The sequence below is a fragment of the Vanellus vanellus genome, assembly GCF_965231255.1.
Source record: "Vanellus vanellus genome assembly, chromosome: 5".
In the NCBI taxonomy this organism is placed as follows: domain Eukaryota; kingdom Metazoa; phylum Chordata; class Aves; order Charadriiformes; family Charadriidae; genus Vanellus; species Vanellus vanellus.
Genome location: NC_138910.1, coordinates 23,284,297 through 23,301,848, shown reverse-complemented (window position 1 = coordinate 23,301,848; position 17,552 = coordinate 23,284,297). Strand labels below are relative to the sequence as shown.

Sequence of the window (17,552 nt, the reverse complement as noted above, 5' to 3'; positions counted from 1 at the left end):
ATGAAGTCATCATTATTTTAAATTTCCTGTTTAGGGTGATGAACCTGTAAGTATCATCTGTGTGATGACAACCACAGAGTGACTTTTGGGGAATAATGCCTCCCATGGCCACAATTCCCCTTACTAAACCTTGTCCGCTGTACCGTCTGAGGCGGGCCACAGCCTTTGTCCCCATCAAGCAATAACAATACTTTTCATTAGCTACTTGCCCTCCATCAGGGTGAAAAACAGTGATTACCTTCACATGTTCCTCCAAACCCAACACAGCTACATTCACCAAATCACAGGTTTACCAGAAAAGAAAAGAAAATAAGCAACATGAAAATAGAAATACATATTGCAAGGAAAACATTCAAAATGGGTCACTGACTAGTGGGAGTCTAGCTTGGAACACACCAGGCCCTAATTTCCACTAGTTTTGAGAATATAAAAGATAAAGGAATCTAAAAACGAAGGCTATACTGGAAATGGCCTATTGACTTCGCTGCCATCCTGTGTGACCTGGACAGGCTGGAGAGCTGGGCAGAGAAGTTCAACATGAGGTTCAACAAAAGCAAGTGCAAGGTCCTGCACCTGGGGAGGAAGAATGCAAAGCACCCGTATAGGTTAGGGGCGGACCTGCTGGGAAGTAGTTCTGAGGAGAAGGATCTGGGGGTCCCAGTAGACAGTAAATTATCCATGAGCCAGCAATGTGCCTTTGTTGCCAAAAAGGCCAATGGAATCCTGGGCTGCATAGGGAAGAGTGTGGCAAGTAGGTCAAAGGAGGTCATTCTGCCCCTCTACTCTGCACTGGTGAGGCCACAACTGGAATACTGTGTCCAGTTCTGGGCTCCCCAGTTCAAGAGGGACAGGGAACTGCTGGAGTGAGTCCAGTGAAGGGCAACTAAGATGATCAAGGGATCGGAGCATCTCCCTTATGAGGAAAGGCTGAAAGAGCTGGAACTCTTTAGCCTGGAGAAGAGAAGGCTGAGGGGAGACCTTATTAATGCTTACAAGTATCTAAAGGGTGGGTTGAAGGAGGATGGTTCCCAGTGACAGGACGAGGGGTAATGGGCACAAGTTAGAACACAGGAAGTTCCGTTCAAATACACGGAAAAACTTCTTTACAGTGAGGGTGGCAGAGCACTGGCACAGGCTGCCCAGGGAGGTTGTGGAGTCCCCTTCTCTTGAGATTTTCAAGACTCGCCTGGATGCAGTCCTGAGTAATGTGCTCTAGGCAATCCTGCTTTAGCAGGGGAGTTGGACTAGAAGATCTCTAGAGGTCCCTTCCAACCCTGAAACTCCGTGATTCCGTGATTCCGTGACTTTTACAACTACAGTGCGAGTTTCATTATCTCAGCCTCAGATTGTGGCAACATACACCCAAGATTACATAATTCCAGACCGCTCAGAACCCTGGCAAATTTCTCTGCCTCTTACAAAGTTTCAGCATTGCAGACAATAGTGTGAGGTGCAAGGCATAAATTGAACATTATCAGAAGACATATACTGTTCTCCCACAAGAGAATGTCCATGGCCAGAGACTCTTCATGCTTTTTCTCACCTGTTCAAAATGTCTGTGTTAGCATTAAGAATTATGTCATCCTCTGGTCAATGCAGAGACCCTATTAGCTTTCCTTCTACCAACATATTTCCTTTGCATGTCAGAAAGTCTGTTGTATTTACTTTTGAAGCAAAGTTACATTGGTCAAGTCCCTATGAAGCACTCACTTCTCACTAATGATTTCAAACATTCTCACTACCTGTGTCATCTAAGGGAATATCACTACTCGGCCTCTGGAGATTATATTATTTTGATTCTTTCAGTACTACTTTATTGTGACTAGAATAATTAACTTCTGGCTTAATTGTTACTCTTGACTGGACTCTTCCCTCCGCCCCAGCAATAAAGGATAGGACCAAGCAGCGTGTCAGAGCAGAGGCACTGGGGGGAATCCTTGGCTTTGCTACTAAGTCCTGCCCCACCACTCTGGCAGAGCGCAGGGGAACGTCTGGGCGGTGCAGCGCCAGCCCCTGTGACTCTATGCAACCATAGCGCACGCATGTACTTAACTTGCACTGCATGCAGTTTGGCCATACTGCTCGGTCTTGCTATGACCCTGTGTAAAGGCTTTTGAAGTGAAAAAGAGGCTTTTGTTCCTGCATTAATTACAGAGCACAGTCTTCACAGGATCTTTGTGGAAATTTCCTGGTCTATTTTCCCTTTGCTAATCTACTACGGAGAACGGGCAGCCTGTGCTATTAGACAGCTGGATAACAAGATGTGAGTGAATAGTCCGCTCGATTAATACAAAAATATGTAAACTCATATCAACCATTTTTTTCCGTTTGTGTTCTGTCCCCCCTTGACTGCACTAGAGCCTCACCTACGGAGGCCTCAGGACAAATAAGCAGCCTGTCCTTCCCTATGTGCTTAAGCCTGGATACCGACTCCCTCCTTCAGCAAACATCAACACTGCTTCATAACTGGGTCATAGACCAGTGCAGAAACCTGTCACATTCTCTTCCCTGTTGGCCTCTGTGTTCCAGGTCCACGGCACTACCACCAGGCTGACAGACCAGTTCTGCCTGTAATGTCACTTAAAGAGAATTCAAAATCAATCTGTAACATTGCAGCATAATGTTTCACCATGAAAAATAACAGTCTTTGCATTGTTTGGACCGCCTAGTGCACACCTTTTTTTGTGTGTGAATAACAGCTTATGTAGCCCTACATTATAAAACACATATATTTTACACGTGTTCTTATTCAAAAAAGATATTTGCTATTTCACTTGGTTTTCACAATAGGTCTAACAATATTCTCTTCTGAATATATGAAAGGTATATATGAAAGGTATACTTCACACAGTAAGACTGAATAAAGGTTGAGCAGTGTGTGAAAGCATCTGAATTCCCGAATGCAAGCCTTGCTTTTAAAAGCACCCAAGAAAATTATTATTATTAAGCAGGTTTACTTCCTTAACATAGTTACCCAGTGATGTGTGATTTATACGATCATCTATCTGAATATCTTCATGCTTAACTAGGAAATTCCTTACTTCTCTGTACTTGAATGCTTATTCACTTACACATATATGTTTCTTAAATAGTTCAGATCAACGCTGCATTTATCTCTTCTTCAAATTCCATTCTCTCACTTCACATTTTTTGAAGTCTCTCTAAATTGCTGGGTAATGGCTCTGAATCACATGCTTGCTAAGGGTGTAATTCTGCCAGTTTTACTCTCTCCAATTGTTTCACCTCAGACACAATGTCTTTCATTTCAAGGAGACTAGTTGCAGGGTAATATACAATATCCAGTGAGAGTAAGGATGACAGATTCGGGCCCTGACTGCTTTCCTCAAAAGGATTTGCTGCAATGAAGATATTTCTGTTTGACAGGTTTATTGTTTAACATGTAATATTTTAAGATAGTAATGCACACATCCCCTGCAGTACCACACCATGGATTCAAAACCCATATGGACAGAAATGCGTGAAGAGAGAATAATGGATTTCTCAACCTGCTGTGTTTACATACTATTCTGTTTTTAGCATGGAAAACACATTATGCCTGTGTAGAAGACGAAAAACATAGAATCTGCATTATTTCCTGTAACAAAAGGATCTTCCTATAAATACTTATCTTCTTACCCTTATGCTGTAAATTGTTTAACTGAGCTCTGTAAAGTTTAACCACATAAATTGCAGAATTAGGGCTCAAGTATTCAGATAATTTTTATAGACTTAGAAGATGCAAGATGTCCCATTAAATATATAAACAGAAATGTTAATGTCTAGCACAAAATCATAAACAACTAATTTTCAGTAATAACCTGGAAATTAATGTATTATCATTTATATTTTGGCTGTAGGTACAGATATCACATTACCAACCTACTTCATCTTAAACTGTGGAAGGTATTCTATGATCCAGTATTAAAGTCTGTATGCACGGATTTGCAAGGACACAATGACCATAATAACAGAGAAAAGTATTCTGATAGGTAACGATTTCCTGGAATATTCAAAGCTAAACCAGTGAAAACTCATCAAATGTCATAATGTTTTACTTCAAGTTTTTAAATCATTACTGCCCATGGCAAAAATAACATGTCAGCAAATAAAATAAAAAACCCCATTGCATAGATTGTAGAATTACTGCAGACTTTCCTGTGTTGCTGACTGAATCTTTGTGCATGTGAACAAACAAGTTGTCTTTCATTCTGCCAAACATGAGAGACTTCATTACTGTCTTCCACTTTTGAGGCTGGAAGGCAAAAGAGAGCTGAAGCTCTTGAAAGTCAATTTGATTTCATTAAAAGGGTAGTTTGAGATTATTAACCACATTTTTAATAGTAACTATATTTTAAAAATCTTTATACTTCTGCCCCTGTAATTCAGGTACTTAAGGGCTCTTTTATATTTCCAGGTTGAAAATGTGTAGAAGAAAGTTAGTTCCTTTATATTTCCTGCTTTCCATGGGATTGTTAAAAGACCTCATCAATATATAAAGCAAGTTACATGCTGACAACATGTAGCTTATGTGTAGTAAACGAAAGATCTCTGTTACTTTACTGTATTTCTTACCTCCTTTTTTATGGGATCTCAAGGGACTTGACAACTGATGGTCTGCAACTGACTGGGATTGGCTAATTGATTGTGAATCATTCACTTCGAACGAATGTTTTAGAATAAATGGAGAAGCAGAAATCTCATCCAAATCCTTCTGGAATAAAGAATGCTTGTTTAGGCACATAAGAAATATATTAATTCCACTCTGCCATGATAACTTATAGTTGTGATCTCACAGAAAGCATCTTCTTATTTCCTATGAGTCTGTGAAACGTCTAACACTAGATTTAAGTTACACGAGTTCACGTGGCTTTCAGCAACACCGACTTAGCACCCATGTCACAAACATTTGTTTACTTTTTCCATTTAACTTATTTATCCCCTTTCCTCATGCAGTTAAATCGTAGCATGCACTGTATGCTGATTTCCTCTCATAGTTAATTTGTATCTTTAGAAAAAAGCTATAGGAAGGTATTAATCTGCTTAACATTTCTAAGTACATCATCCAAGGGATTTTGTTTTTTTAATCTTACATATGCTCAGCAGAGTTACTGGCAAAAACTGTACATTTTCTCCATTTCATCCTTTCAACATCAAATGGTAAGCAGCAAAAATTGGATCAGACTTCAAAGACTATGCTGTGCTCCAAGTCACAGAGCGACTCCTCCATTTCACATATTGAATTCGAGCAGGATATCAAAGTGCTACCAAAGAACCTCAGGTCCTTACTAAAAAAGAGTCTCTAACATCTGTAGAAAGTGAAGTGCACAGACAAATCACCTCAGGGAGCAGCTAGCATTTATTCTCAGCAGCAAATTTCCAGCCTTTTGATTCTCTTATTCACTGTACCTCCCTGTCTTTCTACAGAACTAAAGTTCTTAGCAAGCAGGCTTTTGTCTCAAAGACTTCAAAACATCACTAACGGTTTCATGTTCAGATGGCTACGCCAAGCAGCCACGAACACATTGCAGAACTGTGGACTCAGGAATTTGAAGTTATAATGTGATGTTATTTTAGAATATAAACTTAGTAGTACCTTTTTTGTTTGTTTGTGAAGAAAATCAGGCACCACAGGAGAAGACTGGTTACTGGTTTGCTGCCTAAAAGCAAAGGAAAACAAAAAATTTAGTTTAAATATTATAATTTCTTGATTCTTAGAAAAGGTTTACTGGCATACACATTTCTTGTTGATTTTCCCTTTTCCCCCTCCCCCAATTTCTAAATATGCACATACGATCAATTCAGAGAAAACACAGACCAGTCCCATTTCCTCTTACAAGGAAGTGCATATTATTAAACACAGTAACAGGCTATGAGCAATGAATTTGTCATTAAAAATTTGTGGATACTTGCATATGTGTAAAATGAGTTTATGAGAATTCTATGAAATGGAAGTCAGGTATTAAAATTAATTTGACAAGATTTTACATGAAATTTTTTTTTCCAGGGCTGTGAAAACCTGTTTTCACAGAATTCAAACTCAAAATTTGGCAAATGAGGAAGAATTGAAACACGTGGCTTTGTGTGCTCCTATAGCCATCTGGGTTAAGCACAGAGCAAGGAGTAAGAGTTCTTGGATTCTTTGTCTATATCTGTTATTATTTTACCATCATGTTATGTCACCGCACAAATATTAAAGGCCAACTCCTGCTCTCATTAATGCTAATTAAAGTATCGTAAAAACCTTCTGTAGGCCCTGATCCTTGTTGGCAGGCCTTTGAAGTCAATGCATCTCTTGAATAGTAAAGTCCAGCAGACAGAACTTGCTCCAGAATCTTTAGTTATGAAAACCAAAAAAAAGACGCTACCAATTTCATTTGGATAAAAAAACTGAGGTTCACAGAGATTATTTGATACGCTCACGGTCCTAAAACAGGATTAGAAGTAGGATTTTCTGATTGTCAAAACACGCCTCAGCCATTGCAGCATTACTCTCCAACCCCCTCACAACTTTTCTGAAAATACAATTAATGGCCGTTGTATTTCTACTTATAGATGAAAACTCTGGAATCTAAGTTTCAGTCACAGATTTTGGTTTAGATATATATATCACAGCTTTTTTCATAGATGAGGAAAAGCTTTTCAAGGTACTGAGTAGCTCATTCAGTTTTACACAGTTATGACAACTGAATACATTTCAGCACTTTCAGTCACAGTGGGAGGGGGGACTATAAAGAACAAAAACTGCTTTACTGATTAAAAAATACAATGTTATCTCAAATTTCATTTTCTGTCAATACTTATGTTTCAGTCAGCTATAATAGTTATAAATTACTCATGTAACAATAGAACACCATGTTGGACTAAAAAAAAAAGTCTGCCCACGTGTATTTTACATTTCAAAATACACCTTTAAAATGTACCTTTTAAAAATACTTCAAACTAAAATAACACTACTGAAGGACCTGAAACACTTTAGACTATTATATATTGAATTTGATAGCTGTATATCACCACACATATGTATTAGATAATACATTTATTCTGTGACATCCACAGAGGCTACTGAAGTGTTTCGAGCCTTATTTGCAATAGGGTTTAGGCTCTGGGTTAACTAAATTTGGCTGAATGTGATAATCCAGCTCAAGAGCATTGTCTTGAATGGTTTCAAACAAATCACAACAATGACAACATCACAGTTGTCAATAAGCTATCTCAGGGTGTGGGAACAAAATGAAGCATTCATGAACATGGTAAACATTCAACTTTTCTGTAATGTTGCAATTTCATGAATGAAGTTTGGATTTCCTTGTCAGTTTGGGGGAATTTAAATTCCTCTTTATTATTTGACCCTAAGAAAGAGAAGGAAAACGTTCTGACTAAACTGTGGTTTGAATTTAAACTGTTGTTTTCCTTGGAGGAAACAGAGGCATCCATTTAAAAAATGCATTCTTATTTTATGCTGGCACACTCCTTGTACAGGAACGTATAAAGTATGTCTAGGACTGTATTCGACATTGCACTTGAGCAGTTCTATAAAGTTCTTTATTACTATTTCTCTTCTATATATATTATTTTGATAACCATTTATTTAGTGGTATTAGTTAGATAACTTGCCATTTTTCCCCAAAATTACTCAAGCATCTGTTGAGATGAATCATTCCCCCACTCCCCAATATTGCAGAAAATAAACCAAATATGAGCTAAAAATCATGAATAATCCTCAAATATCACTGTGGTGGATGTCAAAATTAAAATCTGCTATTAGATCAGTATGTTGCAAATGGCCTACAATGCCAAGATGGACTGAATCATCATCTACATTTAAATATTCAGATACTGGGGTGGTTTGGATCTGGATCTAAATCCGCAGCGTGAAATAATTTCTACCTTCTATAAAAAGAATCTAGAATTTAATATGGTTTTGCCATCACTTTAACTTTGCTGGGTCTAGAAAATTGTCTAAATATTTAAAGCGTGAAGGTAAAGTTTGGCAACTTGCCTTCTGTAGAGCTTAAGCTAACAAAAATCAGCCTCTGGAATTCTGAAGCTCTTAGACCCTGACTCTGTCAGGATCCCAATTATGCTGTGTTTCCAACTAGAACAATCCTAAATTGGGTTCTATTTGGCTCAAGATACCCCATCCTTCCACAGAATGTACTGTTGCTGATATAAGTATGTACTTCATGATTACCAGCTTTTACTCATGAGCTTTTTGTTGAATTTTTCCCACCCTGTCCTGTTGAGAAGGGGGAGTGGCAGAGTGGCTTGGTGGGCACCTGGCGGGCAGCCAAGGTCAACCCACCACAATGTCAAACCAGCAGAGAACACTTCTGAAAACATGGCATCAACTGTAGATGCTGATCACCTTGAAATCAGTTTCTGAGCTATTCTGAAAATCTGGCTAGTATGCACTATGAAAAATGCAATAGCAACAGGAGGGCAGCTCAGCAGTAGTTAGTCCATATAAGCCAATCAGTGATGATAACTAACATTTTCAAAAGTGGCACCTGAGGCTAATTTTGAGGTGCAGGGTATTTTCAGGTATCTTTGAAGGAACTGCTTGTCCTATGGTTTCCAAAAATTTTTATTTTCCATGTTTGCAGGAAAGCAGTGTTTGGATCGGAGTGATGAGATCCAGTCAGCACACTTACCTAGGAAGGATGCAAGAGATCCAGGTTCATGCGCCTGGTTTCAGTTGGGCAATACAACAATTTGCTGCTGAATGTTCAGCTACTGAGCTGTAATACGCCTCAGTCTTCACTTATGGGCTGTCTATAAATGACTCAATTAGCAAGAAACATTGGCAAAAAGAGAAACACTGATTCTTAGGGTTTATCTAGACATGTATATAGCATATAGTCACACTATCCTTCGCATAACACTAGTAGCACAGACTAATTTTTGCTGGAGAAAAATGTCTAGTTTTGGAGTTACTCCGGCCATTATGAGTGTAAGTCATGGAATCTGGACTTTTCGTCATTTTAATACTTTCAAAAACGTTAGAAACACTCCTAGATATTACATTAGAAAGAATACAGATCATTTTGCACAAATGTATTCCTTAACAGAACAAATTTAATCCTTCGAGCTGGGCAGATGAAAAATTCCAAAGGGATGGGGAGGATGACGGAAAAAGATGACAATGAAAAATTCTGCCCAAATTTCCATTTACATCTTTATAAAACACGAGTAAGTATTTGAACTTATGAACTGTAAAGTAATTAGAAGCTCTATGACAGCAGAATCAGGCCCAGTGGGTTCCACTGCATGCCACAGGAATTGTAGATCCCCTCTTTCCATCACAAGCAATAACCTTAATGTTTTCTATGATTACAAATAGGAAAGTGAAGCAATTAAAGGAAAGCAGAATATCCTTATACCAGCTTTTACTGTGGAAAGAAATGAAGATTCATATTCAAAAGATGACTTATACAAGAAAAAATAGTGTGCTTTTGACAGAAACTGAAATTATCCAAGGAGGAAATTATGGGGCAATCTGAGAAAGGTGTAAGCAGTAAATCGTCAGCATTCATCTGAAGGTTCTGAAAAAAATTAAGTTTAAAATGTGGAGATGCAACCCTTTCAAGCAGCTATCCATGAAGAACAGAAGCACGCTAATGTAGTGATTTTTTTTCTTTTCCTTTTCCTCAAAAGAATCCAAGGAAGGTTTTGTTACTGACTGACTGAGTGAACCTCACTTTAGTGAGAGGCAAGCTGCAGATGAAGTAAAAAAAAGCATAGCGAAAGACAGAATAGTTTTTATATGGAACAGTTTAATTCACTTTAAGCTAGTTTCTGAACTAATCTGTACTCGTGACTGAAATCATGTTTATTCTCCACTCTTAGTGATACACAGATATTATGTTTATGTGCTAACTCGCCAGTGTCCATGTAGGTGAAGCCACACTGCATGCTATTTCATCGGGCCTCCAGCTGTTGCAAAACATTCAGAAATGAACATTGTTCACTTTTCAGGCACACCAACAATGCTGTTGCAAGTAAAGCTGAACCAAGGAGAATTCCTCTAGAACGATTTTTATACTCACTCCCTACACTGATGCAGCAATGGCTGCTGGCACTAAGATGCTGTAAAAGTGGTTGACTTGCAATGCCAAACCCACTGGCAAAGAGATGTTACATTTCAAGAAGTCACTCTGTATTTACAAATCATTAAAAAACCTTGGCAAATAATCTATGCCATCTCCATTTTCAGAGAAAAATCAGCTATACCTACCCCTTTTTTTTGGGGTCATAAGTTTGTCTAAGCTGATTTGTAAAACCTGCAGTGAGGGAAATGCAAAAACTTCCCAAGGTAGCCTACTCAGCTTACCATCAGTGAGCTTTTCTTCATGTCTAACCTAACTCTCCTGTGCCGCAATGCAAGCCCATTATTTCTTGCCTGATTCTCAATGGAGAATAGTTAGTTCCTCTCCTCTTCACATCAGCCTTTTATGATTGGAGAAATGATACCACATGTACCCTCATTTTTCCATCTCCCTTAGAGATCATGGTTTAAAAAGATGCGATCATTTTTGTTGCTGAAGGACTTGCTCATTCTCTTGAAGCGCGCTGTCTAATACACTACACTAACTGAGGTCTTGACAGTGATGAGAAAAAGTTATGATGCACATGTGAGGTAGAATGTGCCCTCATTGCTACTACCCAATGTACACTTTGGAGCAGGGTGCCGTTACTGACTGACGTTCATTTTGTGGTTCATTACAGTCCATGTACCTCTGTTTTCTAATTCTAATCCTGTCCTCTTAAACCCTTGTAACCATCACTCACTTAGTACTGGTACAAATTTAGTAATCAGATTCTGCTTCATCAGTCAAGCCATTAATGAGTAAAAATAGACTCATTTCTGGAACTTGACTTTCAGATGCACACTTCCTGTAGAACAGAGAAACACTGATAATTTCTCTTTGTCGATAACTTTCCAAACACCGTAGTTGGTATTGCCTGTGTAGTTTTGTTCAGACTTTATTATCCAATCTTAATTACCCAACTCTCATGTGAATGTCAAGAGTTTTACTAAAATGGATGGTTTCTGAGAACCTGTGCTGACCAAAGCATGAATGTGATACCAAATAGCTAAAAAGAGAAAGATGTAAGGAGAAAAATCACAATGAATTCAACACTGGAGTGTAAACTGCTATTGATGTCAAGTATCTTCTAACATGCATCCTTAAGCTCCATAAGGAAGCAAAGGAGGAAGGGATACTCACTGTCATGCAGTTACGGTTACAGACATAACTGATGTGTAACAGTCACTATGTGGAAACAACCCTTTCTGCTGTACTACGTAGTACAAGGCCACCGATCGTGTACATACAGCTAACTTATACTGTGATATGTAGCACTCAGTGAGCTACGGTTCAGTGAAGTAGAGGAAAAAAAGAACAATAGAGAAAGTATTTTCCAGGGTAAGTATCAGATCAGTATTATTTAACACCATTTTCATTTGGGAGGGAAATGGATAAGAAGATGGTAGAACATACAGGTTACAGATGCTTTGACGAGATTCTAAAGGGATTTAAAGATATTTGAGGATGACAGCTCTGTCTGAACGAGAACATGAACAATGTAGCATAGATTAAGGTCCTTAGTAACTGAACTGTAGATTATCCTGCTAAGAACAAGAACATTTATCAAAAATATATTTACTAGAGATCTGTCAGTCTAAGAAGTTAAAAATCACAGGACGTTTTAGAAAATTACTTCTCCCTTCTCCACAGATTATTCCTAATTAGCTGAAAAGATCCCTAATACTAACTTGAAATTGCAGCCGTGTCATTGCAAAATGCAGCATCTTTGATTTCATACAATAATCAATTGTAAAATGGAGGCAGACGTAAGGGGAGGCCGGTGTCTGTGCCGGCCTCGTAAGAGGGGAGACCCTGTCGCACTCCTCCCTTCTCTGCTGCCTGTTCACCTCTCTCCAGAAGGGTAAACCTGCTATTCAGCAGGGTTGTAAAAAGGGCTCTGAAGGGTTTTCACTTTCCTCATTTGAATTTAGTTTTTACTGTGTTTGGCTCTTGAAAATAACTCTGCCCTTTTTAAGTTTTGAATGAGCTACTTTGGGAACAGGTTTGATTGTGATTCAGTTCCTTCACGCCATGCAGGCCTGTGGGTTCCTCTCAGTGGCTGATGATGTCACGAAAAAGCTTGGCACTGACTAGGTTTTGGGGGATAATTCAGACTTCGTGTCAGTCTCCCAGGTGTACAATTAATCCCATGACCCTTTTTTCAGTAGGAGTCACAGGGCAACTCCACAGCTCTGTGGAACTGAATGGAAAAACATTTTTTCAATGAGACAAAGCCACTTCTCTGCTAATGTTTACATTATTTTCCTATACCCATTTCTATTCCTATCAGACAGATTTGTGAATTCGCAATGTGTCTGTAGTTACTTGTGACATCAGCTTCATACAGGCAAGATTTTTGCATTTGAACACAGTTAATACTGGTTTTCAAGTCAAGCATATAAATGCAGGAAACATTAACATGCAACATGAAATGAACGAATGCGTGCATTTAATTAGCATCCTATATCATTTATTAGCTTGGGTTTGCTTATGTCCTGCATTCACTGACTGAAGAGTGTGAACTAGTTGTAGAGATTCAATTTTCTTGAAGGAATTCAATTTTTTTAAAGTGTCTTTTTCTTCTCAACACTTTGAAATTCATTACTGAGTAAAACTGTGTGATTTGTATATATTATAATACTGTAACTTCTTTTTTTGACAGATCTTTGAAAAGCAACAGGTTGTCACTCATCTAAATGTATAGTTGTATTCCTGTGCATACAACAGAAGAGTATATGATTTTGCTTTCTGATCCTGAGTACCTCTAAGCTCATTTTTCATTTTCCAAAACTACCAGTTAGAAAAGAAACAAAACAAAAATGAAAGAAATGAAAATAAATTAAAGGAAATAAAAAGAAAAGAGTATTTTATTATTCTATACTTTAGTTCCATGGTATGTGACACCACAGTGAGGCTGTCTTCTCTAGGGACAGATTACCAGCTACTGTGTTAAACACCTGCACTATTATTCAGCAACCTTCCTGTTTCCTACAGGTTTCCTGTATGACTGAACAGCCATATGCTTAAAACACAACAGCCCAGTAACAGCTACCTGTAGAAGTGAGCCTTGATTTATGGGAAGTAACTTGTCGGATTTGGTCCCAAGATTCTGAACATCACCTGTGAAATGCTGATCATTTTCAAGTCTCACTGAAATCACTGGAACCTGAAGCCATTGCTGAGAAATGTATAGGATTAGGCAAATAACCTGCAGTATTTATTGGAGTTAAACTTGAGAATTGCCAGCAGTAATGGCAGTTTAGCAACTCCAGGCAAAAGAAGGGATGCATTTATTTATCTGTCTGATTATGCATAGCAATCAGGACTGGGTGCAAGACCTGGACAGTCAATGTATTTTACATAGGCACCTTCAGGCCAGGTATCTAAAGGCATTTAGACATTGATTTCAGTGTAAGTTCAGTAGCTGAATATCTTTAAAGGTCTGTATGTTTGTGCTTCACAAAGCCCAAATTCACCTCGACAGTTACTGACCCATAAAATCCTCGTGAGCCTCAAGGGCTGTACAATTAAGCAAGCTGAACCTAATCCAGAAAACACATTTGCTTGGAGAGCAACAAGGAATTCCAGAAACAATCTAATGTAAAACAGGAAGAAAACCACTCCTGGCTAATTATACGTAAAACAGATGAAGGAAAAGGTTTAAAGAGGTTGTGTACCTCCAAACGAGTCCAGGTGAAAGCTCTAGATCACTTAAAAGAAAACAAAAGTCTATTTACATTGTAAATAATTATAATTTGGGATGCCAAAGAAAACTGATAATAGGCAACTTATTAGCTCTTGCTTTTAACCATCAGTGCAGACTGGAGAACAAAATGACCATGTGATCATCAATAGTTCCAAAGAGATCACAAGATACACAGCCTTAAGTACTTAAGAGACAGAAGGAGCTGCATGCATATGAAGGGAATCATAAACTAGGAAACTCATTGCCCCAGTGAGCTCTGAGGCAACCCAAAGACAGACTGATGATGGTAAACTGCAATGCGCTCATTTGTTTCCCTGAAAATCATGACCCAAACAATTTATTTATTTATTTAGTACTCGTCCAATGGCCTGAACCTTTTTCTTGCTAAAAAAAGAATACAGTAAGGGAGAGATTCTGGACCACTATTAACCTACAAGAATGGAGGTGGTTACACCTGAACAAAATCCTATAATAATGCACCAGAGCATATAGCAGACACTATTCAATTTAAATCAACCAAAGTTAGCATGGAAATTAACATAACTCAATTTTATGAGCATACACAGAAAAAGAAATACCATTCTGGAGAAGTTAATGGTGATTTTAAAAAAATACCTTCTTAACAGAATAACAGTATCTAGTTACAGTCAAGCAAGTCATTGATTTCCTCAAAGAACTCTTAAGAGGTGTAACAGAACCTGCATTTATATGCTATATAGGTAGCACATAAAATAACAGAAATAAGAACTGGAAGAAGCACTGAGATGTCCTCATGCCCACGCTACAGCAGGAGAGATCTCATAACTCCTAGTCACTGAAACTTGCTAATCAAAGGGATTAATCCAGCAAAAGCAGCCATCTCTCCTAGAACACTATTGGAAAGACAGACAACGGCTATAGATGTAACAGAACCCCCTTGCCTCTCATACTCAAGAAAGTGCCATAAGGACATTTGTCTGGAGTGACTCCATTGGTAAGGAAGGTTAAAATACCCTCCTCTACAAAGACGAGGGCACCACTATTACGGTTTACAGTATTTCTAGGCTTTCTGACAGCGACTTGCCCATCTGCTTTTTACAACTCTTTTCCCTATCTCATTGCTGGTCTGCATGGAGCTTTACAGACACAGAAGGGTAACTTTCTACTCTTGAGAATTTAATAACATGCCCTGCAGTCAGTTCTGAAATGCTGAGCACTTGCAATCCTGTCCACAATCTACGGTGTTCTGGGTACTTCCGAGAAGTGCACAGAAACAGGAGAGCAATCCAGGACAAACAGCACAGCAAATAAATCTAACTCCACTAACTGGGAGAACACTGAGATGACTAAGCTGGTGGGGGGACTGGCTAACCTACAGGTGCTCATCCTCAGAAAATGCCAGATTCCCTAAGAGCTGGCTGAATCATGATGATATCCTGCTCCTTTCAGATCTTATTGTGTGGAAAAATGACTTCTGTTAGATAATAGACAGCAAAGGATTCAACTCACCAGTGCTCTTCACCGCCAAAATCAGAAGTAGAACAGCTGCTCATAAGCTGAGGATCTGCTGCACAGGCAGTGCTGTTTTTCAATCTTGTGTAGTTTTTACGAACGATATATCCCCTGAAAGCTAAAAAACATAGTTATGAATCAGAGAAAAATTCTGCAGAGCCTGAAACACAGACTGGCACCTGGCTCTGCAGTGCAGAGCTGATGTCCTCAATTTCTACTGAACCAGTGGACAGAAAAAACACTTAGCGCCTCACACGTGTGGCTCCAATGTTTGCAATGTTTACAACAGCTGGAGATTATACAGGGCCTTATACTCTCACTGTTATAGTGACCACTTGGCACAGCCCAGGCAAGGAAAACAGGCCTCAAAATGAGAACATGCTTAATTTAAATAGGAATCCAGCTTAGAAAGTATTAAAATACGTAGTAGAAAATCACTTCCAAAAGACTTTCATCACAACTCCCATGATTTGAGCTTGTCAGAATTTTACAGAATCAGAAGTTTTACCTGCTTTTATTGTGGGGTAGGGGGGTGGGGAGCCAGGGACAGATACATTAAATTAAAACCAGAAAAATAAATCACATAATCACAGAATGGTCAGGGTTGGAAGGGACCTCTGGAGATCATGTAGTCCAACCCCCCTGCCAGAGCAGGGTCACCTACAGCAGGTTGCACAGGACAGCGTCCAGGCGGGTTTTGAATGTCTCCAGAGTGGGAGACTCCACAGCCTCTCTGGGCAGCCTGTGCCAGTGCTCTGCCACCCTCAAAGTAAAGAAGTTCCTCCTCGTGTTAAGATGGAACTTCCTATGTTCAAGTTTGTGCCCATTACCTCTTGTCCTATCCCTGGGTACCACTGAAAAAAGACTGGTCCCATCCCCCTGGCACCCTCCTTTTAAGTATTTATAAGCATTAATAAGATCCCCCCTCAATCTTCCTTTCTCTAGAATAAAAAGACCCAAGTCCCTCAGCCTTTCCTCATAAGAAAGATATTCTAATCCCCAATCATCTTCATAGCCCTTTGCTAGACCCTCTCCAGCAGTTCCCTGTCCTTCTTGAACTGGGGAGCCCAGAACTGGACACAGTACTCCCGATGTGGCCTCACCAGGGCAGAGTAGAGGGGGAGGATGACCTCCCTTGATCTGCTGGCCACACTCTTCTTGATGGACTCCAGGATGCTATTGGCATATAAATAATGTCTTCTCCTATTTTTCAATTAACTATAACCATAATAAAACACTTAAAATACCTCTCATACAAATAATCAGGAAAAAATATACAGAGATTGGAATGTATACCATTCATAAAAAAAGGATCTGAACAAAACAATCACTAGAACTACTAAATGAAGTAGCAAGCATGCAGTGAAATTAAATGGTAAAGAAAATGGCAATGAATAACATTTTGAAGATCTCTGCATCCTTTATTTCCATGGACTGTCTCTGGATTTGGGTATCTAAATAACTTACTTAGTTGTATAGTTTTATCTGACATGAATTCGCTTGAATTCGCTTGAATTCTCGACACCTGTGAACATTTAGTAATAAAGCTCCAGCAAGAACCACAGATAGTGATACATGCTGCACTTGGGACAAAAGACTAAAATGCATTGCAATGTACACTTCAACTTACAAATTTTTAATTTTTATTTCTTGTAGGGTTTATTTCAAGCATGATTTTAAGCAGAAATACCTTGATAAAAGGGGAGAAAGGGCTGAATAAGGAAGAAAGTAAGTACAGTATCAATGCCATAGTTGAAATGTACAACAAGCAGCTGCTGAATAAGGAGGCTGAGGGTTGTGAGGGAAAGGAGCTGTTTATTAGTCTAGCGGGACTGCAATTTAAACAGCGACACAATAAATGAAAGAAAATGGGAGCTAAGATTGGGAAATACTATGCTTTTGAGGAAAAAAAATTCCCTGTCCAGGAAAAGCTTTTAAGTACACTAAACGTGTGCAAAAGCGGAGTCAGTCTGGGGACTAATTACCCACAGGAGGAGAAGAGCCCTCTCATTGGGGTTCCTAAAGTCCAGTGTTAAATATTACAGTGGGATGCAGGACAGGCACAGAAATGAGGTGTAGGGCAAGCTCATGTAGGCTCAGGGTCAAGATAACAAATAACATATAGACAACTATTCCCTTTACAAAGGGAAATCAGGAAGTAGAATAAATATAGAATATAGAATAAATTGAGAACAGAGAAGTTGATCAGAAGATTAACAAGTTTTCCCTGTATCTCATGCCTCTGATTTTATGGCAACACTAGAAGT

At 38.9% G+C, this 17,552-nt stretch overlaps 1 protein-coding gene across 1 annotated transcript in view; it reads right to left on the bottom strand.

Annotated features, from left to right (window-relative positions):
• The window catches only part of MYO3B (myosin IIIB), a gene marked incomplete at both ends in the record, with an annotated part of 214,491 nt that overhangs the window by 37,555 nt on the left and 159,384 nt on the right, over positions 1–17,552 (bottom strand). Inside the window, 3 exons of the mRNA XM_082483458.1 lie at positions 4,573–4,711; positions 5,594–5,657; positions 15,283–15,403. Of these exons, the coding sequence (XP_082339584.1) occupies positions 4,573–4,711; positions 5,594–5,657; positions 15,283–15,403 (324 nt within the window). The remainder of the gene's footprint in view (positions 1–4,572; positions 4,712–5,593; positions 5,658–15,282; positions 15,404–17,552) is intronic.